Source organism: Athalia rosae, chromosome 5 (assembly GCF_917208135.1).
Source record: "Athalia rosae chromosome 5, iyAthRosa1.1, whole genome shotgun sequence".
Taxonomy (NCBI): Eukaryota; Metazoa; Arthropoda; class Insecta; order Hymenoptera; family Athaliidae; genus Athalia; species Athalia rosae.
In genome coordinates, this window is record NC_064030.1 from 1,427,034 (window position 1) to 1,449,231 (window position 22,198).

At 38.5% G+C, this 22,198-nt stretch overlaps 7 protein-coding genes across 19 annotated transcripts; 3 read left to right on the top strand and 4 right to left on the bottom strand.

Annotated features, from left to right (window-relative positions):
• The first annotated feature begins 158 nt into the window (after positions 1 to 158).
• On the top strand, positions 159 to 1,143 carry LOC105691213 (uncharacterized protein PB18E9.04c). The gene is made up of 3 exons (XM_012409551.2): positions 159 to 311; positions 385 to 615; positions 687 to 1,143. The coding sequence occupies exons 1-3, from the start codon at positions 288 to 290 to the stop codon at positions 1,071 to 1,073; spliced, it is 642 nt and encodes a 213-aa protein (XP_012264974.2). The 5' UTR covers positions 159 to 287; the 3' UTR covers positions 1,074 to 1,143.
• A 183-nt stretch (positions 1,144 to 1,326) lies between these two features.
• LOC105691214 lies at positions 1,327 to 4,315 on the top strand. The gene is made up of 10 exons (XM_012409552.3): positions 1,327 to 1,428; positions 1,502 to 1,678; positions 1,759 to 2,014; positions 2,074 to 2,178; positions 2,258 to 2,442; positions 2,519 to 2,785; positions 2,861 to 2,995; positions 3,070 to 3,214; positions 3,289 to 3,466; positions 3,563 to 4,315. The coding sequence occupies exons 1-10, from the start codon at positions 1,339 to 1,341 to the stop codon at positions 3,690 to 3,692; spliced, it is 1,668 nt and encodes a 555-aa protein (XP_012264975.2). The 5' UTR covers positions 1,327 to 1,338; the 3' UTR covers positions 3,693 to 4,315.
• Positions 4,316 to 5,417: 1,102 nt separating this feature from the next.
• Positions 5,418 to 7,635, bottom strand: LOC105691297 (glycerol-3-phosphate phosphatase-like). The gene is made up of 6 exons (XM_012409685.3): positions 7,171 to 7,635; positions 6,906 to 7,066; positions 6,680 to 6,817; positions 6,359 to 6,566; positions 6,118 to 6,259; positions 5,418 to 6,018 (listed from the first exon to the last, which is right to left on the bottom strand). Exons 1-6 carry the CDS (start codon positions 7,256 to 7,258, stop codon positions 5,832 to 5,834), a joined length of 924 nt encoding a protein of 307 aa, XP_012265108.2. The 5' UTR covers positions 7,259 to 7,635; the 3' UTR covers positions 5,418 to 5,831.
• A 148-nt stretch (positions 7,636 to 7,783) lies between these two features.
• Positions 7,784 to 9,592, bottom strand: LOC105691296 (glycerol-3-phosphate phosphatase-like). 4 transcript variants are annotated; one of them, XM_012409681.3, is made up of 5 exons: positions 9,415 to 9,592; positions 9,124 to 9,212; positions 8,695 to 8,943; positions 8,353 to 8,604; positions 7,784 to 8,234 (listed from the first exon to the last, which is right to left on the bottom strand). In XM_012409681.3, exons 2-5 carry the CDS (start codon positions 9,209 to 9,211, stop codon positions 7,888 to 7,890), a joined length of 936 nt encoding a protein of 311 aa, XP_012265104.2. In that variant the 5' UTR covers position 9,212; positions 9,415 to 9,592; the 3' UTR covers positions 7,784 to 7,887. The 4 variants fall into 4 exon arrangements, with proteins under 4 accessions (XP_012265104.2, XP_012265107.2, XP_012265106.2 ...); XM_012409684.3 differs by having other exon boundaries at positions 9,124 to 9,233; XM_012409683.3 differs by having other exon boundaries at positions 9,124 to 9,236.
• An 84-nt stretch (positions 9,593 to 9,676) lies between these two features.
• LOC105691295 (zinc finger protein 43) lies at positions 9,677 to 11,879 on the bottom strand. Of its 4 annotated transcripts, none has more exons than XM_048656289.1 (6): positions 11,531 to 11,879; positions 11,338 to 11,442; positions 11,145 to 11,238; positions 10,861 to 11,051; positions 10,451 to 10,785; positions 9,677 to 10,374 (listed from the first exon to the last, which is right to left on the bottom strand). In XM_048656289.1, exons 3-6 carry the CDS (start codon positions 11,226 to 11,228, stop codon positions 9,740 to 9,742), a joined length of 1,245 nt encoding a protein of 414 aa, XP_048512246.1. In that variant the 5' UTR covers positions 11,229 to 11,238; positions 11,338 to 11,442; positions 11,531 to 11,879; the 3' UTR covers positions 9,677 to 9,739. The 4 variants fall into 4 exon arrangements, with proteins under 4 accessions (XP_048512246.1, XP_012265102.2, XP_048512247.1 ...); XM_012409679.2 differs by having other exon boundaries at positions 10,861 to 10,964; positions 11,091 to 11,238; XM_048656290.1 differs by lacking the exons at positions 11,338 to 11,442; positions 11,531 to 11,879 and having other exon boundaries at positions 11,145 to 11,331.
• Positions 11,330 to 22,129, top strand: LOC125501154. 4 transcript variants are annotated; one of them, XM_048656294.1, is made up of 2 exons: positions 11,330 to 11,463; positions 21,738 to 22,129. In XM_048656294.1, exons 1-2 carry the CDS (start codon positions 11,413 to 11,415, stop codon positions 21,954 to 21,956), a joined length of 270 nt encoding a protein of 89 aa, XP_048512251.1. In that variant the 5' UTR covers positions 11,330 to 11,412; the 3' UTR covers positions 21,957 to 22,129. The 4 variants fall into 4 exon arrangements, with proteins under 4 accessions (XP_048512251.1, XP_048512252.1, XP_048512249.1 ...); XM_048656295.1 differs by having other exon boundaries at positions 21,741 to 22,129; XM_048656292.1 differs by lacking the exon at positions 11,330 to 11,463 and adding an exon at positions 21,099 to 21,289.
• Positions 12,489 to 21,865, bottom strand: LOC105691289 (vascular endothelial growth factor receptor 1-like). 4 transcript variants are annotated; one of them, XM_020855392.2, is made up of 24 exons: positions 21,749 to 21,851; positions 21,573 to 21,656; positions 19,062 to 19,192; positions 18,784 to 18,973; positions 18,553 to 18,680; positions 18,291 to 18,456; positions 18,057 to 18,199; positions 17,788 to 17,959; positions 17,494 to 17,614; positions 17,194 to 17,390; positions 16,951 to 17,117; positions 16,723 to 16,867; positions 16,515 to 16,649; positions 16,263 to 16,433; positions 16,036 to 16,172; positions 15,794 to 15,953; positions 15,606 to 15,715; positions 15,383 to 15,533; positions 15,095 to 15,322; positions 14,823 to 14,991; positions 14,354 to 14,633; positions 13,944 to 14,275; positions 13,746 to 13,851; positions 12,489 to 13,665 (listed from the first exon to the last, which is right to left on the bottom strand). In XM_020855392.2, the coding sequence occupies exons 2-24, from the start codon at positions 21,631 to 21,633 to the stop codon at positions 12,988 to 12,990; spliced, it is 4,278 nt and encodes a 1,425-aa protein (XP_020711051.2). In that variant the 5' UTR covers positions 21,634 to 21,656; positions 21,749 to 21,851; the 3' UTR covers positions 12,489 to 12,987. The 4 variants fall into 4 exon arrangements, with proteins under 4 accessions (XP_020711051.2, XP_012265085.2, XP_020711050.2 ...); XM_012409662.3 differs by having other exon boundaries at positions 14,354 to 14,600; positions 21,573 to 21,865; XM_020855391.2 differs by having other exon boundaries at positions 21,573 to 21,865.
• Positions 22,130 to 22,198: the final 69 nt, after the last annotated feature.

Genomic DNA, 22,198 nt, shown 5'->3' on the forward strand with positions numbered 1-22,198 from the left:
TACAATACGTACACGTTTCCTAAGCTTGCGACTTATTGCTGTGTGTACTACACTCGTAGTATAGTGGTAGACGCATAATATAATAATAAGATACCTATTCATAAGCCTCATACATCGTGCTTATGTAATATTGTTTATACGTCTATAACTTGTCTCTCAATTTATAGAGACCCGTAATAAAATTCGATAAAAGAATAAGCTCACGGTCATGAAAGTGGAATACAAGTACCGGGGTTTGTCGTAACTCGCATCATTGTCACAGCACTGTGCCGCAGAAGATTTTCAAAATGATTCGCAAGCTTTGTTTTCTCGTGAGTATATAATACACGAATTGGTGCGTTCGGTTTGCAATTCATCGGACGATTTGAAATAATTTATCCAAAGGTCGCGCTGCACGGGATCTACTTGTGGTGTCGAGGAAACGGTCAAGTTTGTAACACCCTGGGATTTATCTGCACAACTTGCAGCTCTTTGCGGATTTGTACATCTGGAGTCCCAACAAGTGTCTCGCTCACCTGTCCAACTGGAACATTCTGCGACTCGACGACGTCGAGCTTCTGCTCCCAAACGCCTTGCACGACTGACCCTGAAGCTTTTTTCAACTGTACTGTACAGGTATTATCTCGATAAGCCGTATGCTGCGCATTCAAAATTTATGCGATATTTTGAAATCGTATCGCTTTCAGGGGAGATTTCCTGTCGGGACGAACTGCTCGCAATACGTGTTCTGCGGCAACAGTACCACTCTTGGCGTACTGGTACCCACGCTGTTCGACTGTCCACCTGGAACATTGTTCAACTCTGACAGTGCAACTTGTGTGCTTTCTTCTTCGTATAATTGTACGACAGATACGACCCCGACCACCACATTGGCCCCTACAACTGGATTTGTGTGCCCCGCTGCAGGAAGATTCCCAAATACCACCGATACTACTTGTCAATCGTATACATTCTGCATTTTGGAGACAAATGGAACCTATACCCAGACAAGTTTAACATGTCTGAGTACGACGGTTTTCAATCTGAATACTCAAACATGCGTTGCTACCAGCAATTATGTTTGCCCGTATTAAAATTTTAGTCAATGACTTGTAATGCTGTACGCTAGTTCATAAAATAAAAGTACAAGTGCATAAAACTGTAGTATCGAAGTTGGGCTCATTTTCCTTGAAATCCTGAATCACTTTTCCCACCCGCAAAGCACTTGTTTAGTTTGATTGGAGTACGTCGCTATGGAAATCTGTGCAGGGGGAATTCATCGACCAAACCTCGGTGGTCAAGGAAATACTTTCTCGCCAGTGTTCGTGGAGTTATTTAGTTGAAAAATTTTGCGGTAAAATGAACGGTACGAGAACCAGTTCTCTACGAGATGTATTGGCGAAATATCCAAACCAGAAAAAAAAGAGACGGGATAAGAAAAAAAAAGTGGTATGTATTGTGTAAGATCCGATGGTATAATGCACTGTGAGAGAAGAAAAATTTGTAATTCTTCTGCCTACAGTCAAAAAAACTTCAAGGAAGGTATCGTTTCCGCGCGGCGACATGGCTGGTCTTGGAGTACATGGAATGGTTAAGGGAAGTTCCTGTAGTCGACGAGATACTGGGGGACGATGTTGCGAACAACGTAAAATTAGTTCAAGGGAAAAGGATGCCGGAGAGAAAAAAGCTCACGCTCAAAGTTCGCTCAGTTTTATAGCGATATAGTCAAATTCTTCGCGCGAATGACAACCGCTAATTTTACTGTGAGAATATTTGCAGGATCGCTCGATACTCCTGACCGAAGTAACCGGAAGATCTAAGGAACACCGAGCTTATCTAGCGGCGTTAATGAGAAATCTACAACCTTACAAAAAATATCCTGAGTCGATGTGGGATCAAATAGCCGCTGTAACTGGCTACCAATATTTTGGTCCGGAGAGAATCATCGTTCGACAAGGACACACACCGCATATGCTTTACTACATCGTTAGAGGCGAAGTAATCCTGTCAAAAATTATGGATGACAGCGTTACGGGTATGTTTTCAATTCCAAAAATCATTATTCTTGTTTATCAGCGCGTTGTCTTTCATCAGGAGACAGAGTCGAAACCGACGTGGGAACTTTAGGGCCTGGTGATATGTTTGGCGAAGTCGCGTTACTCCACTCTATACCTCGATCTGCAACTGCGATTACTAAGAGTAACGATTTTAACAATCATTCGGTAAACCTGACATTCGCCATTACGATCGAGTCAAAATTTCTAAAATTTCATTGCAGCTTCCGTCGACTTGCTCACGATAACACGTCAAGATTTTAACGTAGTATTGAGACCGTGGTTGACGGAGCAATGGGAAATTTTTAAAGATGCTATTGTCAATTTTAACTACTTCAAAGGATGGGACGAAGAAACCATGAGGGAGTGCTGTATTTTGAGTAAAGTGAAGGACTACCAACCCGAAGAGGTTTATGGGCGAAAGAAAATAATTTATTGAGAAAAAAGAACTTGCGAAAGATTCGAAACCTGTGTAAATCTTCCAGGTTTTACTTGGAGACGGGACAGGCATGATTAATTACGTGCATTTCATACTTCACGGCACTTGTCGCCTGATCGAACACATGCTGATCCATAAAGAGATCGTCGAGGGTACATCTAACAATAAGTACAAATTATACAACGCAGACAATTCGAAAAAGACTGCAGTGTCGTCGCTCAGCACCGGAATTGAAGCAAAATATCAAAGTAAAATTGCAGAGGCTGGAGGTGTTCAGGAAGTCGTTGAATCTGATTCACATATCATGTCGCAGGTTTTCACCATATCTGATTTATGATGGATAAAACGTTGCCTTTGCCGCAAATACCTGACTCATGTAACTCGATAGGAAGCCAAGCTGTCGAGGGGCAAGGAATTGCAACCGGCAGCATCGGAGATCGACTATACGCAGTTGATGTCAAAGCGGCCGATGAATGTCGATAGGGAAAGGACGAGTATTTGTACATTGACTCTTCAAGACGTGGTAATTAGGCGCGATCGAAATATTTATCTATTTCTGATACCGCCAATCATAAAAAAACTGTCGTAATTTGTTAGGTGAATGAATGGCACGAAATAACAGATGTTGCTGCGATGCTGATGAAAGAGCCGTCCACGATATCGCAACAAACTTATCCTAAGAAAGTTAATACGATATTTATGCAGGTCTGTGTATTCTATCGGGGTGCTTGCTTCGGCTTAGGTATAGTAAGAGGACTCATGTGAGTTTTCCGATATGAACTTCCAGAATGATATCCGTACGTCTTTCCTCCACAGGAGAGAAAATGCACAATCGTCGGATAGTTTCCATCTCACCCACCCGGTGCTTACTCGTACCTCGATATTGGCTACTCGAGCATAATCGTGCTAATATATGGGAACGAGTAAGGCTGTTTATGGATTCCAAGTATCCAACGAAGGAACAGCTCTTCGAAAAATTTGCACAAAATAGAAGGTATAGCTCAGCAATAGCGAAATGTTGAATATTGCTTTTCTCGAATCTTTTTTCTTTGATTTGCGACATTCAACCGTTTGATGTACTTTCAAATAGGTGGTTGAAGCACAAGACCGAATTGGTACACCATGTCATCGAAAATGGACGTAAAATACCAAACTCTACGACCATCCATGATGTACCGTACTCGATTAGAATTACTGACCAAATTGATTCAGAATTTTGAATGTGCAAAAAATCACTGAGGACATTCGAAGGGAGAGTTTGTGTTAAAATGGAAATGGATTAGATCAACATTTGTCTTTTAACTTTTCAATACCGGATGTAATAGTCTTTGTACGATGCAAATTGGGAGTCAAAAATTAACTCCGAAAATGGAAATCTATTTTGAATTCATGGGGTTGCAAATGCTGGCGCCACCCCTTGGATATAGATGAACTACTACATCATCATCCCTTAGGAGCAACTGATGGTAAGAACGGCAAACTACCCCTCCGATTTACCTGAAATCAGGGGCGCATTTGCCACCCCGTAAATTAGAGAAGAAAAAATAATTTTTTAGTATGAAATACGTTAGAATTGTGTGAACTGTGGAAAAAATTTGATTTTTGGGCCGAATATCGAGAAAATCCAGGTCGGTAAAAAATCGACAAGTTCTTATGATGGGTTTTAAATACTATTCTGATGTATTTTGATCTCAGGAATCCCTATCCGAAAACCGTGGTGATCTAGTAATCCAAAAATCCCTTGGATTTTCTTCAATTTTGAGGACAAGAATAGATATTTTTTTTCACCGGGGTTTCTATGATATTCTAATGCATTTTGATCTCAGAAAGCCGAATCCAGAAGCCAAATTGATTTATCTCTAAAATTGACCGAGTTATGGCCAATTTTCAGCTTTTTGGGGTCAAAAATGAAAAATTGATTTTTTAGTCTAACTTAATGTAATTTGAGCTCAGGAATCCGAATCCAAGAGAAAAATTGATCTATCTGAAAAAATGACCGAGTTATCCCCATTTTCTCGCGATTTTTGGCATAAATTTGAGGATATCTCGAAGGGAAAAAATCGTAGCTCAATTTTCTCAACGGATTCGTGTTTCTGAGGTCAAAATACATAAGAAAAGTGCCATACGATCAATTTTTAAAAATAAAAATTTTTGGCCAAAATTTGAGATTTTTCCAAGGGGTACCCCTTACGATTTTTTCAATTTTTGGCCAAAAATTTTTATTTTTTAAAATTGATCGTATGGCACTTTTCTGATGTATTTTGACCTCAGGAACACGAATCCGTTGTCCAAATTGAGCTACGATTTTTTCCCTTCGAGATATCCTCAAATTTGTACCAAAAAATGCGAAAAAGTCAGGATAACTCGGTCATTTTTTAAGGTAGATCAATTTTTTCTTTGGATTCGGATTCCTGAGCTTGAATTACATGAAGATAGACTAAAAAAAGAATTTTTTATTTTTGACCCCAAAAAGCTGAAAATTGGCGATAACTCGGTCAATTTTAGAGATAGATCAATTTTTCTTTCAGATTAAGATTCCAGAGGTCAAAATACGTCAGAAAAACATAATAAACCCAATTAAAATAATGATTTATTTTTTGCTCAAAAATCGAAGTTTATTTTGGTTCTTCAAGAGTAATGGCAAATGTAATCAGCTCAGGAATCCAAATCTGAAAGCCAAAATCATCTACTCATGCAATCGATCGAGTAATCATCAAAGATACGTTGGAACAGTGCCCTGTGATCGATTCTAAAAATACTTCATTCTCGGTTAAAAAATCGTATGGAGTGAAGAATGCATTTCTTTTTAATCCGGGTTTTGACGGTAGTCTCGTGTATTCCGATCTCAAGAATGCAAATCTGCAAGGCGGATTGATCTATCTATCGAATTGATCCAGTTATCGCCAATTTATTGCTTTGGAAAGCGAAATAATAAAGATATCTCATTAGGATTTGGTTCAAGTTTAATTTTTCCAAAGAATTCGTGTCTCTGAGGTCAAGATAGGTAGGAAAATTCCTTGTATAATCAATCTGAAAAATACTTCATTTCTGGCTCGAAAAACGCAAAACTCTTACCTTGCTATTTTTTTTTTTATTGGGGTCAAAAATCAAAACTATTTTTTTTTGTATTTGATTTCATAGGATATTTTTATGTATTTTGGGCTCAGGGAATCCGAATTCGCAAGCTCGATTGATCTATACATCAAAATAATCGTGTTATCGCCAATTAAAAGATCACGATATGAGTAATCATAATTCAACTCTCATATCAATGATTGCCTGCAGAAGAATCAACCACGAATAAAAATTCGATTCCATCATTATGTGAAACTGATAATTAAGCACAAAGGTAAATTTTTTTAGAATGTCGATAGCATAGGTAACAAATCCGATAGCTGGTTAATGTAGTAATCAGGGACTAAATCACGCTCCTCTGAACTATCAGAGTTTTTCCATCGTTCAACATCTTTTAGAGTAGTAACACCTGAAAGAACTAATAAAGTTTTGAAACCACAGCGTTTTCCTAATAAGATGTCCGTGTCACCTCTGAAAAATACATATTTTACATTATCAATTTCAAAACGAAGCCATGTATTGAATGAAATTAAAATTCGATTAACACTAGTACAAAGAATTCTTACGTACTTATCACCTATCATTAAAGTTCTTACAGGATCCAAGCCATACTTTGATATTAGTATCTGACTTATGTATGGTTCAGGCTTTCCTAGCAAGACAGCTTTTCTGTTTGATGCTGCCTCTATTACCCTCAGCATACAACCAGATCCTGTAATAGGAGTTTCATGAAACTACTGTGGTTTGAGAAAATTAGTTGGCTTCTTGGTTGTTATTTTGGGTACAGAAGCAAATCAGGAAAAAATTGTACCTGGAGATATATTAGAGTTTGGGGAGGGCCTCTGGTTGTCGCAATTAGTTCCAATAAAGTGTACATTTGGATCCTGGACATAGGTAGCTGCCTTAAATATTTTGGCATAGCTAATCTGCTCGTCAAACCCAACAACGACTGCCCCAACAGTGGGATCTGGTTTGAAATCTCTGACCATTTCCGCAGAGTCAGTAATCACTGGATCTGGCTACAGAAATTTAATTTAGTTTTACCAAAAGCTGTCGTATGAATAGATTAGAATATAGAACTCCATCTCTTCAGTTATTTTATTCTATGTGACAAAGCCATCATAACAAGTACCCCTAGTCCAATGTAGTCGATGCCGACAGCCTCTAGTTCTTCGGCTATACCACTGGTACCGACAATGTATACCTTCTGACTGAAATTCTTTTCTTTTAGGTAAGTTGCTGCCAAGTATGATGTGCACATGACTTCGTCCTGCAAAGGGTTTTAGGTAAATATCAATACATATATGATCCACTTAATTGTTATGATAATTAGATAAATAAATTTATGTTTCATATACCAGCTTCGCCTCGTATTTCAAATCCTGACATTTTTCCACAAACTGTGCCCGGGTCTTGGTATTATTGTTTGTTACATAAAAGAATTTCTTGCCAATTTCCTTGAGCCTCTTTACAACCTCCGGAGAGCCTGAAATTGCCTCTTTTTCTAACCAGAGAACTCCTGAATATATGAGTATTCCATAGTTAGAATCAATTGTGAAATATTTGAATTGGAAAATCTGTGCTACGTGGTTACAGTACACATATTACACAATCATCACATACCATCACAATCCGATAATACAACATCGAATGAGTTGATAAAATTGACCAGCTCTTCTTTACACAGTGTTAGAACATTTCTTGCAGCCATTGTACGTGAGCCTATGCACAGTAACTATTCTTTTATCTACATTGAATAACAGACTATTAGAGACCAAATAAATTGGCAAGAAGACTCGAAAAGCCACGTGGCTTCAGTTACATAATTTGTGTCTGATGAAAATATAGTATAGCATCTGATGAACTGTTATAATTGATCTATTTTTAAAGCTTTAGTTACGGCTGATCTTATCTTTCACACTGAAGTCACATGAGTTAAAACTAGGTCATGTGAATTTCTACTAGTGTCTTGACAGAAAATAAACTATAGAACGACTTTTGTTGAGTATCTGACCATTCAAATTACCCACTACCAGATATCAGCGTAAAAAAAATGTTTTCATTCAGCAGTTACTACATTACAGAAATCGGAAATTAAGATTTCAAATCTCTATAAAATTTCGAGCTTGTTACTGGAGTTTCAAATCTAAATTGAAGAACTTTATTAATTTTTATTGCTCTTATATGTTGAGTATATGATTCATTTGTGTACAAACTCAGAAGAAAATAGATAGGATGCGGTGAGACTCGATTCTTTATTACATCACACTGCTTATATTTCAATGACTTGAATATAAATACAATTGCATCTATAATAATTATTTAATTGTTGTACGCACTCTAGGCACTTGAACTTCGTTCGAAGTTCTTTAAATAAGGTAATAGGTCACCCAATTTATCTATGTAATAATCTGGGACAAGGTCTAAATCCTCTTGAGAGTCAGAATTTTTCCAGGTTTCAATATCTGTTAGTGATGTTACTCCTGATAATACTAACAATGTCTTGAAACCACAACGTGTTCCTAGTAAAATATCCGTGTTACATCGATCCCCAATCATTAAAGTGCGTTTAGGGTCTATAGCGTAGCGTTTTTTGAGAGCATCTACAATATATGTATCAGGCTTTCCCACTATCACAGCTTCCCTCTCTGCACATGTCTCAATACATCTTACCAAACTCCCTGTGCCTAAATAGACAAATCAGATAAATCATCAGACTTAGTTTCTCATTAAATATCTATTTTGCAATGATATTTATTCTCCAAGGTAATAATTTGCAATTCTAGAGTGAACTTTGGAACACACCTGGTACAATAATATTGCTATCCAGTGGAAATTTTTCATCTCTATTAGTTCCTATGAAGAGTACAGTTTTATCAGCCAAATAAGATGCTGCTTTTAGTATTTTTGGATAACTAAAGTGCTCATCAAATCCGACAATGACGGCTCCAACTTCTGGATCTCTCTGGAATGACATATAGGGCACATCTTTCTGAACGATGTCTGGCCCAACTCCATAATGTTTTATGCCTACTTGCTCTAGCTCCTTGGATACACCTATGTATATACCCAATGGATCACATGAGAATAAATTTGAACCATCAATATATATTCTGTTGTTACTTATTTAGATTTAGATTAGAATACCTGTAGATCCAACAATGTAGACTTTTTTGTCAAATCCCAAGTCTTTAAGATAACAAGCAGCTAAATAAGATGTACATAATATATCACCCTCTGTTGCCTGAAAATTCAGTTCTTTGCATTTCTCTACTAATTCTTTCCTAGTCTTCTTGCTGTTGTTAGTTACATAGAAAACTTGGTTCCCAATATCACGAAATTTGTTCATTACTTCAGGTGAGTTTTCCAATGGTGTCGTTTCCATCCATAAAACACCTGTTAAGGAAGATTGATTATAATGTCAATTGTCGATAAAAATATACTTAAGGAGTGCATGCACTTAATAATTGGCACTGATGATTAATCCCCAGTATTAAGCATACTATATCAATAAATAGAACTACATTTCAATGGGTATGCAATCTGAATGACTCTTCTATTTGAACTCATGCTTACCATCACAATCCGTCAGGACGGTGTCAAATGAATTCAAAAATTCGCCAATTTGGCTTTCTTTCAGAGATTTTATGTTGACAGCAGCCATACTAGAACAATGAATTTTATTCCTGCTGAAATACACTTGCAGTTTATTAATATTCTGTTGCAACAATCTGAATGAAATCATGGTCAACTTAAAGTGAACTGATACAAGACCGGATGATATTGTTAAGCCCAATTTTATTGCATCCATTCACAAACAACTCAATTAGTGGCCGTGGATCTTTGAGGTTATATTAATTATCTTACCTTTGCACTATTACGAATCTTCAATCAACTATAATCTCTTTCATTAAAACTCGCGAGGAATTGTTAGCTGTACACAGGCGCTAGTTGTGCAATTAAAGCGCGCCGAATGAAATTTTTGAGATGAGTTTTTAGGCCCCCCTTAAATTCCATAGACCAATCAAAGATCTGTGACCTCACTATGCTACAGAAGCTGGAAACGAGGGAATTCGAGAAATCAGAGGATCATAAATAAGGTAATGTATTAGATAAAAAACATTAAAAATTCAGAAAACGAACAATAATTTATTTTTGAACTATTGATTTTCTTCAAAAAATGAAAAACAAGTTACCGAACAGAGATTTTAGTAACTACAGTGCTATTGAGAAGTTGTAATTCTTTATCAACTGTATTACATAATTCATTTGCTACTTGTCTTTCACCTCGACCTTCTGAGAATTCACATATGATTTCCGTACAATCATTCAATAAAAGCTGATCTGTTTTGCCAATTCCTTGGCTATTTTCAGTACCAATCACAGAAGTCTGGACTAAGTCGTTTGTCTCTTTTAGTCCCTCTGGAACTTTGGGTATTCTATTCAGCAGTTCTTTTTCAATATCCCAGGGCAGATCTATACCACTTAACTTTGCCAGCATACTTTTCCTAGTTATTCCAGCATCTCTTCTTCTTCTTTTCTTTGATCTGTTAACAGTCTTTTTATTTGTTGACAAATGGATTTTAGTTATATGCCCAATAATTTTCTGCTTAGTCGATACTTCAAGGTTACAAATATCACAACGATATTTTATTCCCAAATGTATTGTGCGGACGTGGTGGTCAAGATTACGCTTGAAAAAGTAAAACCGTGCACACTTGTCAAATGGACATGGTAGCACATCCCTGTTGTCACTGTGCACAATTGAGTGAACCTTCAAATGAGTTTTTGTCAAAAACGACTTCTCACAATCTTTGCACTTATACTCTGAAAGACAAATTCGAAAATTTTCACAATAGTAAATATACAGTTATGTATAAAAACCTATACATTATATTCTTACCAATTGAGTGCATGGTTTGTTTGTGCTTGCAAAGAAGGGACCACTTGTCAAATATCTCTGAGCAAAAAGGAGCTGTACAAGAATACTTTTTTTTCTTGTCATGTGATCTTTCATGTTTCCTCAATGTACCAGCTAGTGTAAATTGTTTGGCACATTTTTTGCATTTATACAATGCAATGCCATCATGCATAGCCTTGTGCTCCTTATACTTTTGTTCCTTGGTGAATTTTACCCCACAACTTTCGCAGGATAAAGATTGATTTTCTGCATGAACCCGTTCATAATGACGTTTCAAATTATGCAGATTACTAATAGTCAAAGAGCACTTGGTGCACCTGAGGAACAAGAGAATAAATATCAGTCCTTTATCCTTCTAGAAAATCATTAGATACTGATCAATTAATGCTTACTTGAATGACTGTTTTGTCAAATTGTGAGTCTGACTGTGACGTTTTAGGTGTGAAGTGTTGGTGTATGCTTTATCACAGCCATCGTGGCTGCACTTATAGGGTCGCTGACAAAGTACAACGAACAATATATAATTTATCTTCACAAAGACAGTAGTTTGTATAGGACTGGTAAAAGACTGATAGTAAAGGATCTGATGATAAAAAAAATGGCAGAGTTAATAACATCGAACCTCTCCAGTGTGCTGCCTAACATGTCTGACAAGTCTAGAAGGACGTGAAAATACCGCATTGCATCCAAAGTATGTACATTTGTGAGTATTCTTCGATCCTGATATGTCAGGTATTGAAACAGTTTCTTCTTCACTCATTGTAGCAGCTCTAAGAAAACCAGAAGTTGATTTTTGCGAAAAGGTACATTGAGCACATCATACGACCTTTAATGAAAGAACCTAACCTCCTGGTCATGGCAACACTAACCTCAACTTTCTAGCCACTTGCGCAAGGTGCTGTCAAAATCGTGTTAGGCATACGATGTATCACGTTGACTGAAGAATGTCAACTCTGGGACCATTTGTGAATTTTCTGAGAGTCCGAAAAAGAGGCGTACGTAAATATATTTGATTTTAATATTGGTTGACTAGTTAATTCCATGTGTCAATTATAACATTACACGTTGATTATGTTGTGAATGGATAAAACAGGCTTTCCCACAAAGTCGATTCGCGCATCAATCGTTTCAAAGCGTTACGTCGAAGAAGAAAATGAGACAAAAAATATTATATATTGACGGTACCGAAAGTTAAAGGTTCAAGCTTTAATTTGGTTCAAAAATCATTTTCCTAACTGCATTTTTTGAAAAGTTATGAGCGTTTGAAAATTGACCACTTTCGCACAGAAGTCGTATTCTTAATAATCGGACAACACCACCCATCTGTGCATAACATGCATTGATGAATGTACTGCAGCAGCCAATCAGCACTTACTACGAATACCCCTTCTACTACACGTAGTACTACGATTACCCCTTCTACTACGAATACCATAGCAGAAGGATTAGCAGTATTACTACGACTACCGTAGTAGAACGGTCACAGAAGGGGAGTCGCAAAATTTAGAATAGTGGGTTATTTATGTTATGATAGTTTACAATTTATACTTATATATGTATATATTTACTTATGTACATAGGGTGTGTTTGGACAACGATTACATTAAAAAATTCCGGGGTATATCTATCGGTCGCTCAGCGTAATGATAATGAATAAATCTCAGAGCTAAACGTTTGAGAAAAATTTGGCTACATCTCAGAAAGGATTCTTTTAATCACGGTCAGCTCAACGTGGCTTCTTTGAGAATACTTTTCTGAAATAACCATAAAAAATAATAAGATGCCGTAGAAAATGCCTTAGTACATGATAATTCTGATGCTAACTCTCATAATATCCGACTTTATTTTGAACTCGAGAATTCAAAACCGTTAACTAATGATCTAGGCTACCCCTAAAGGCAATCATATAATTCACATGTTAAATATTTTGACTCCGGACAACGTGATATATTGATTTTTTCTGATACTTACTTAAACTTTCAGTACATATTAATGCGCTCAAATGTGAAATGCACTAAGGTATAATCCAGGTTTATATTTATTCGCTTAAATATAAAACTTATATCATCTATATGCTGAAATCTAATATATTCATTCCAGCATTGAGTAACTATACTTTGAAATACATAAGGCACGAGAATTTCCTTAATTGCTAGACGCATTTTCACGGCGATTTACAAAAGATGATCAATGTTCAGTGTATAAAAAACTTATGTAGCCTCCGTTCTCATTTTTGTACATAGTTGGTATAACAAGTACGTAAGTACGTACGTACCTGCGCTCTTGCATAAAACTTCGCCCATAGCTTACCCACAGCTTATACCCAACAAAAAATAATGAAAACAATCGGAAGACATGGTGAAAAATAATGAATAGTGTTATTAAAATAATGAGAATTCAATATCTTAGCTTACGACTAATGGTACATTACAGCCAGCATTGGATTCGCTTATGTTGAATCAAGTATGCCCCTGCAAATTTATGGCACTTTCCATTCTTGGAAGAACTTAGATATTGCGTTACACAAATTGTCCGTTTTCTTGTAGCTTGGACATCATAACGTAACTCGGGTTGCTGAAGCTATCTTGCACCTTTTCCTTAAGTAGATCATTCTTTTGTTGTGGCATATTAACGTAATTGTCACTTCCGCTAATTATATGCGGAGTCAAATCTTTGGTGTCGGTTTTTTGTAACTTTGACTTAAGATTTCGATCCGAGTTTTCCACATTTTCCAAAGAATGGACTTTCATGTTAGAAAACTGAGGACTGTTCGGGAGATTACAATATCCCGAATCCCGTTCTACGGTTGGCTGGTCTTTACCTTGCCGCGAAAATTCAGCTCGTCGTTGCTGTACATTAATCGGCCTCAAATAAGGATCATCTTCGGTTGTGAGCATTGGTGCAGACTCGATGCAATCTTCCGAGTCGGATTGGATAGGAGTATTACTTTTTGGAGAAGGGAAATTGAAGTGAGATTCGTTCAAATCTGGTCGAGGACTGAATATTCCTGGCTCGTTGGTTTTGTTGAGTGGACTCATTGTAAGGTAGGCCGAATCTACGCGTGTCGCTTCTGCTGGATTAGGAGAGTCGTGGTAGTCGTGAGTAGGAGCGGACATCATGGTCAAGTAATCGGTTTTCCTGTTTTCCGTGTCTTCGGTGTTCATTTCCAAATATGGGTTGTTCAGTTCAAAGTAATGCTGAAACATAATCGAGGCAGTGGCCGATCTGAATTCACTGAACGATTGCCTGAGAAATATCAAGGCGACGATCAACTCACCTCTTTAACGTTTTGATTCAATAAATTTCCAATTGTATCAACAAGCTCGGAAAAAGTAGGGCGCAAACTTGGCTTTGCCTTCCAGCAACGTAACATAAATTCATATCTGAAATTCGCGTGTAAGAATATTGTTGGTACGACTTCTCTGTAATTGAAAAAAAAAACCAAATACGTATACGTGTATGACAATTAACTCACATTTCATCAGTCGCGTAATCCGGTTTTTCCATGCGGTACCCGCCGATTAATCTGTCGCACTGTACTTCAGCTTCCATTCCAGGGTAAGGAGTACGAGCCAACGTAAAAAACTCCCATAAGACTATTCCGAATGACCAAACATCCGATTGGGTTGAGAATATTCTGTCTCTGATGGATTCGATGGCCATCCATTTTATCGGTAATGGTCCTTCCCCTCGTTTTTTGTAATTATTATCTTTGTACATATTTCTGGCTAATCCAAAGTCACAAATCTTAACGATGTTATCGTCGGCAAGGAGGATATTTCGCGCTGCCAGATCACCGTGTAAAACCTAGAGAATTAAACGTAAGAATAATCGCAGGGTGTTCGTAAATGATGAAGCTACTTTCAATCGAAATTCTTTACACACATTTCTAGAACTGAGGTATTCCATGCCGCGTGCAACTTGCCAAGCCCAGCAAAGCAGGTCTTGAGTACAAATTGGTTTTAAATTTTTCTCCTTGTAGTCACCGCGGTAGTTCGATCGCCACCCGGGTTGAATCGAATTATTACTGAGCACACCCCCATCGGGGCTCATGCTGACATCTCCAAATTCTCCTTGACGGTAGTCAATTTGTTCACTGGCGCTGTTACTGTCGGATGATTTTATGCTCATACTGCGAGAAAATGACAATGCTGCATACGTTAACCTGTGTATTCGGAGGAGAATTTCACCATTGTTAGTCACAACCGTCCATGCACCATTCACCAAAGATAACAATATCAAATTAGAACCGTTAAAAAAGTGCAGATAGTGGGCAATAGGATGATACAATCGTACCGAGCAGGAAAAAAATTAGCGAGAAAAGTTTTTTAGAATCTTGTAGAATCGAACTTACCTATTCTGACTGCCAATGCTCTCACTTCTGACGATAGGTTCCATTCCGAAATCTGGATTAATCTTCTGAGTGGCAGGATCGATTTGATCGATGAAACTACTTCTATGGCGCTGTAAATAGGTGTGCAAGCTTCCGAAACGGCAGTATTCCACAATCACGTAAAGCTCTCCTGTTGTCAAATGTCGACAAAAAATCATTCATCAATTCCAGATTATATTTTTCAAAAGGTGGCAGATGCATAAAAAATTTTGAATTCTCAAAAAAGAACTCACGTTTAGTAAGAATCGTCTTGGTACAAGCTCCGAGAAGATTGACAACGTTCAAATGTTTGCCAAGATGAATCATAATTTTCAATTCGCTGGAGAGAGCTCTCATATAAGCTGGCTCAGCCGAACGGCGAACCATTTTCACTGCAACAGTTGTAACTTCCCCTTCTTCGCAAATTCCACGTGCCTCTGCTTTCATCACCACTCCAAATGCACCGCTCCCCAGTTGCTTGCCTAGTAATAAGAAATAAGGCATGAGACGAAATTACGACAGCGGCACTTAGAATTACCTACCAAGCTTCAACCGTTCTCTTGGAAATTCCCACTTTTTATCGTACGGAAGTAACTCTGCTTGATCGTCGACAGTCAAATCTGGATTCAAACACTCCAATGCTCCTTCTTCGAAATGTGCCAGCCCTGCTTCTAGCAGCTCTTTTCTCATGACCTAAAATACGGAATCTGTTCAATGAACCGTTTCATATCTAGCAGCATTCGAAATTCAAACTCTGATGCATACCCTCTCCCGGTGCACCCTGATAGCCATGTAAGTAATCACGACTATGATAATCACGATGAGAACGCCAATTAAACTGACCCAGATCGTTATTTGTGCCCCCGCCTTTCCACCTGTGGAGGTAATTGTTCAAATCACTTGCAAACCCGAGACTCTTAGGAAATAACTAAAAATTGATTCTTTTGACTTACCTTCGATTACAATATCGTTATAGCGTTCTGCCTCGCCAATACGATTTCTAGCTTTACACGAATATCTCCCGGTGTCACCGTCGACAAAAACTCTGATATGAAGCCCGGAATTATTCTCCAATATCTTGAACCGCGTGTCGCTGGCTAGTTGTACATCATCCTGATAACAAAAGTCATGAATAATGATGCTACCGATGTTCAGAACGGATAATTCAATGCGTGATCGCTTGCCATAGACTTACCTTGTACCAGGCCAGTGTTGGCTTTGGCTTTCCTGTGGCGTCGCACCTGAGAGTCATCGGCTGGCCGCTATCACGTGGCAAATGTATAACAATCTTTGATTCATTCATGTTGGTCGTGATATGGGGGGCTTGTTGATCTGTAACATGCCAGATAATCGAAATGAATTTCTGAATAGAATGAGCACTTGAATTTCGATGAATGCAGGATGAAAATTATTGCCACATACCAATGATATCAATCAGATCATAGTTTCGGAATTCCAAGTTACCCTCTTTATCTCCAGCTTCACATACGTACATATCTCGATCAGATTTCGTTATGTTGTATATTTCAAGAATAGACAGGTGGGTAAAGTTCGTTCTGTCCCAGCGGACGGACAGTTTTCCTGGGATGTCTTCTAGAAAGAATAAATCGATTATTAAAATAGTGCTGAATACTATGAATCCGGATAGGACGTCGAACGTATCCAGAATCTTACTAAGATCTGTCGAGTCTTCTTTTGTCCATTGAATTTTCTCCGAGTAATTATAAACGGAAGAACCACATATCACAGTAATATTATCACCCACGATTACCTCGTCTGGAGAGATTATATGAAAAGGGTGACCCACATCTGTCATTGAGAAATAGATTACATTAGAAACAATGGAGTTAAATTATGATTTAATATGGTAACCGTGACTTGCCAGAAAGAAAAATTTGTTCCGTTGCTTCATGGCAGTTGAGCTCATTACAAGTTCTACACGTCAGAAATCCACTCGCGTTCAACGTTACGTTCAAATGTGACTCCAAGGTGAATTTGTTCCTGGCCTGCGGTCTATTTTCGTAATTCTAAAGACAGAAAAATTTCCAATTATCACGAGATCGTCAGAATTCATGTGTAAGTTTATGGTGACTTCAATCATGGTACTTGCTGATAAAGATTTGAGCGAATGAACTTCCTTCGATGGAAAATTCGGATATTCCGAGTAACTCCATGTTACATTTGGTAACGGTGACCCCATAGTCATACAAGTGAATAAGGTAGGTTTTCCCGGAAAATAGAATGACGATGAATTGATAATGTCAGCGACCGGCTCCGCTATAAAATATGATCAAATATTAGGAATTCCGAATTCAGATGTCAGAGAAAGTTACTATTAGGAGGAATAACTTACAAACTACTGTCAGTCTCAGGCGGATGTCTTCCGATTGATGTCCAGTGTCAACGCGTATCACATACTCACCGCTGTCCGCAAGTTTTAAATTAGATATTCTGAACCAATGATCCCTCAAACTAACGGAGTGCGAGTACTTTCGGGAATCGTCGGTGCCTATCTCAACTTCTGGAATTGCTATCCCACGGTTATCGAACCTGCGGTAACAGATTAAGCCAATTGAAATACAACATTCGATCGCAGATACAGTAGAGTAATAATCGAAACTCCAACGGCATAAATTGAACAAAAAAAACTTACCACGTTATATTGGATGCTGGATACGAATCAATGCCTATTTTCCATACGACTGTTGCTTTTTCCTTGAGTTTTATCTCCGCGTTACCGTCCAAGGTGCAATTGATATAGTAGTCTTCAGGATCTAGAAAATAAACGCAACGTTATCAGGCCTAAATTCCTGAATCTGCTTCTAAACAGCCAGAACGAGTCATCTGACTTTACTCTTCGCACTTAGAAAGGCTGATTTGTTTTTCATATGCCTGATATCAATGATAAAAAATAAAATTATACTAAAAGATACAATCTAATGCTCACCTGAAACTGTGAGGTTTATCGATGAGTGACTACTTATGTTTGACCCTGCACCGTAAGCATTGCAATTATATACACCCTGATCGCTGTCCTCAACGTTATGAATAATATCCCGAACCATCCAGGTTGGTTCATTCTTAATTTGAATCGTGTTTCCACGACTTAATCTGTCCTTCTGGAATGAAATTTCAAATAACATATTCAACATCCATCTATTCAGGAATTTATTTCCGGCATCAATCGTTCAACGTGACGATCATACTCATGCTTACAGGTATTCTAGCAGTATCCCATTCCAACGTTAAGTGCGTCATTTTTGGGTCGGTGACATTGCACTCTAGGGTCACATCCTGTCCGCGGACAACATGGTAGACAAGCTCGGTGTTGATTTTTGGCGATTCGGGTGGAACAGACGCTGTATTAAAATATTATCGGTTATTACGCCCTGCATTATCTCACATACCACAGATGCTACATTTTTGTACAGCTGTACGTCGTCTGTTTACCAAAAACTTCCAAAATATATGAAGACTCCTCTATAGGGGCGATCTCTAGATCTGCATTTTCCGGATTAGCGTAGATTTGGCACGCCAGGTATGCTCCCTGTTGACCGTTATCTACGTTTTCTAAAATGAATCCGATCCTTGGCGTAAAACTGATCGCGGCAGGCAGCTGGGGCAATTCAAATGGTCGTATTACACTCACTCATTTTACTCAACCAAACACAATGGAAAGTCCGAAGACCCGATAGATAATATACACAATTACCGCGCCTGAAGTTTCAGAGAGGACCGGTATTCGATCTGGAGATGTTGGCAGACAGGGTATTACCACGGTACTGCCTGACGATACTTGTAATATTTCAAATATCGACAATACCGAAAAAAGTTGTGTGGCTGAAAGCGATTTACAAAAATTAACGAATTTCATGAAAATCTTACGGTACAGGTTCTGAGAACGAAGTGAACTCAATTTTATAAATGTACAAAAATCGCTTACAGTTCACGGTTACGTAAACCCAACTGATCTCTTCGCTCGAATGTTGGATGTTTTGATCATTATTTATTACCTCCACACCCTCTTCCGCACAAGCATACCACCCTGTGTCTACGGCGGCTGCTTGAGAAATAACGAACTTATATGTATTGGAGGATTCGTCATATGTGACGTTAGCTGTTGATCGATCTACCTGTAAATTCGGAATTCATGCTTCACATGATATAATTGGTGAGATGTTATTACTATCAATGAGACGATAAATCGTTGCAGATACTTGCATTTCCAGACATGCTCTGTGTCACGAATCGGATCTTGCCTAGGCCACTGCATTCTATCCGCAAAGTATCCCCTTCCTGGATAACTAGATCCTCTGATGGAATTATTTTTGGTTTTCGCCGAGCCGAAACTCCTGTACAAAACCATTGGGGTCATAAGTATGAATCGTATGAGAAAATATGAATTCCAACAATATTGGAATGCACTTCTCGCCAGTTTTCGAGAACCAAGGGGAAAAACAGAGAATCAAAATTGGAACCGACTTTACGAGTTCGTTGACTATTCATATACGGAATAAATTAGTTTCACATCTTTAATCAGACATTCTCGCATAAGTTTGAATTAAGGGCGCGGCCAGTGATGCTCGGAGACCACAGAGTCTGTGGGAAATTTCTAAGTCGTATACGGATGTGTGTTCACGCGCGTCGTCCTCCGACAAAATTCAACCACATGCTAAAGCGATCGTGCGGAAGTTACGCATTTCTTATCAGTTTTTCCCCCTTTTTCATCCGCTGTGGGGTATAATGCTTTTTCCTCCTTCTCACTCTTTTATCCTCCGTGATAATATTTACAGTATCAATACGAGTTTTTAACATATGTAGGCTGTAGTAAAAACGTATAGCCATTGTACGAAACATTCATAATACTGCTGCAACTAGAAGCTGCGAACGCTGATCATATAAGTACCTGCGAGATATATATCGTTACGAGAAAACGAAAACCGTGTAATCCTTTCAAAATGTCTTAGGTCGTTGTATTTGATATGATTTAGAATACCCCATCATCGTTTGGATACCTGGCCACCTGCTCCAGGAATTTCTCAAAGAGAATAGCCGTTCGTATAATCGTCCAATATATCTGCATCTGAATATGCACAATAATATCAAGAGTGACCGAAGATCGACAGAAATATTGGCAACAAAATTGGAAAGCCAAAAACACAGTAAAAGATAACGCCGCGGTATTTCCGCCCTCTCGACGAAAATAAGCTGACAACGAGCTAGAGAGAAATGTCCGACGAGTGCTTGTAGCCTTCATCCGCTATAGTTCGTCCATATCTCGATTGTGCAGTAAACAATCGTGCATGGCGTGTATCTGAATAAAGATAGCTGTTTTTTGACAATATCATGGACTAGCGTAATGCTAAACAATTCACCGGCCGTACAGGGTTGAATGCTATATGTGAGGAAAATCAAAAGCAGGTGAGAACATCCGGTATCTGTTGTCAGTCAGATATGGCCGATTCTGTGCTACAACGTACGCTTAATAATGAATATTATATTCTCATTCGAGAAGGAGGAAATTTTGTTTGTGAACACTTCGTGGAATGACGCATTACAAATTTTCAATCAAGTATGATGATATATCGAAACATGGAGACTTTTGTCAAAATAGAGGAATCGAGAACCCCGAAAAACCAATTGTACGAAACCGCATGCAGCTGTCTGATTATCAGTAGAGCGTTCGTGAGCCGTCGATAAACATTTTTATCTTATTCAAACAGGAAACCACACTCTGCTGTATCATTTGGTTGAAATTAGGAAAATACAGGGCAAACGAGAATTTGCGGCGCGTTTTAAGAAACTTCCTCATAAATTCAATTTGATTTCCATTACGGCGTTTTATCTCAATGGCTGGTGGTATACTAAAGAAATTGGTATCGTGCAGCGATAACTGATATGATTAAGGCATAATTAAAGTACGTCAAACGCCGCACTGCGACATTCGCCAATTATTACCATATAGATTTTTCACATGAGTTAATTGACGGGAAGATTGTTCACATCAGATGTAATACGTTAGTGGCAAAAGTCGTGTCAAACTCGCTTTATAAATAACGCGGCCTACGACGTCTACTTTTGCAGCTTTAGCAATCATCTCAGTAGACTTCACCACAGAATCCCGTTCGACATGTGCATATGCAAGAATCGCACACCGATCACGTTATGGTTCTCACAGCTAATGAGGTATGGACATGATCCTCAAACCACAAAATGCGATAACATTTCAAAGCCGGAGAAGCGAAGTATTTATGCCAACTTGGCTTATGAGAAAGTTTCAATCCCATACTCGTAATATTGAGAATGCAAAGTGAACAGGCATAATGTTTGTCTTTCAACCCCGTTGCATGTAATAACATTTTTTTTTTAAAAGCGCTCTAAAGAAGAGAACTGCTTTGCAAAGCTGTGATTCGCGCCTAAAATAACACCAAGTATGCAAGGACAAAACGGTAGGAGAATAAGAATGAGTAATACACTAAGCCAATAACGGTGCATAACTCAAGACTTAAGTTAATATGAATATTCGAGGCGTTTACTCTGTCGTTGGAAGGCTAAAAGCCAGTCCGTGTCTGTGATCAGACAGGTGAGGTAGCCAATCGGCTTTCTCCCTGCTCTGTCATCGGGATGATAGTGCGTCACGTAATCGGCAACTTAACTAAAGTGAATCGGTACCTGCTCGATGGATTCATACGTCCATGCAACGCTTAGAGAATGCAATTCTTCAGAACTTACCTGTTTTAAATTCGGAGACGATGAGGACCAAGAGACACACAAGCTCGAGTTGTTTTAACATTTCAACGATTTCAAGTTCTTGCACTTTGTCACCACATGTAAAATAACGTGATTGCCTTGTACAGGCCGAATATATTTTATCTTGATTTTACGTATTCTAATTAGCAGACACTCACCATCAGGCGGAGGCCCGCAATCAACAACGACAACTTTCCCATTCTATCGACAGCGGTTGGACTACCCAGAACCTCGAAGGCGGAGGCCAGCACACCTCAAACCGTCGTCATCCTCTCGTGCAGCTCGCCCCACTTCATTCCGAATACAAGTTATCGGAGTTATCTGACGTCATATGCTCTCATCGAACATCGCATTTTATGCCATTAGTACATCGTGCTATTCGCGGCTCAAAGAATTGGAACTCAATAATTTCCTATCCACTCTTCATCGAATAGGGATCATCTGGAGCACAGATGCTGCAGCCTTCGATGATATTCGATAACATTCCATCTGTTAGACCACCGATTCGTTGGTCAATAAATTATAATTCTAACATTTAACGTTACGTTGTTCATTCATATGCAAAGATAATTATACGTGGAAACTTGCCACTCGGTACGCCTGATTAG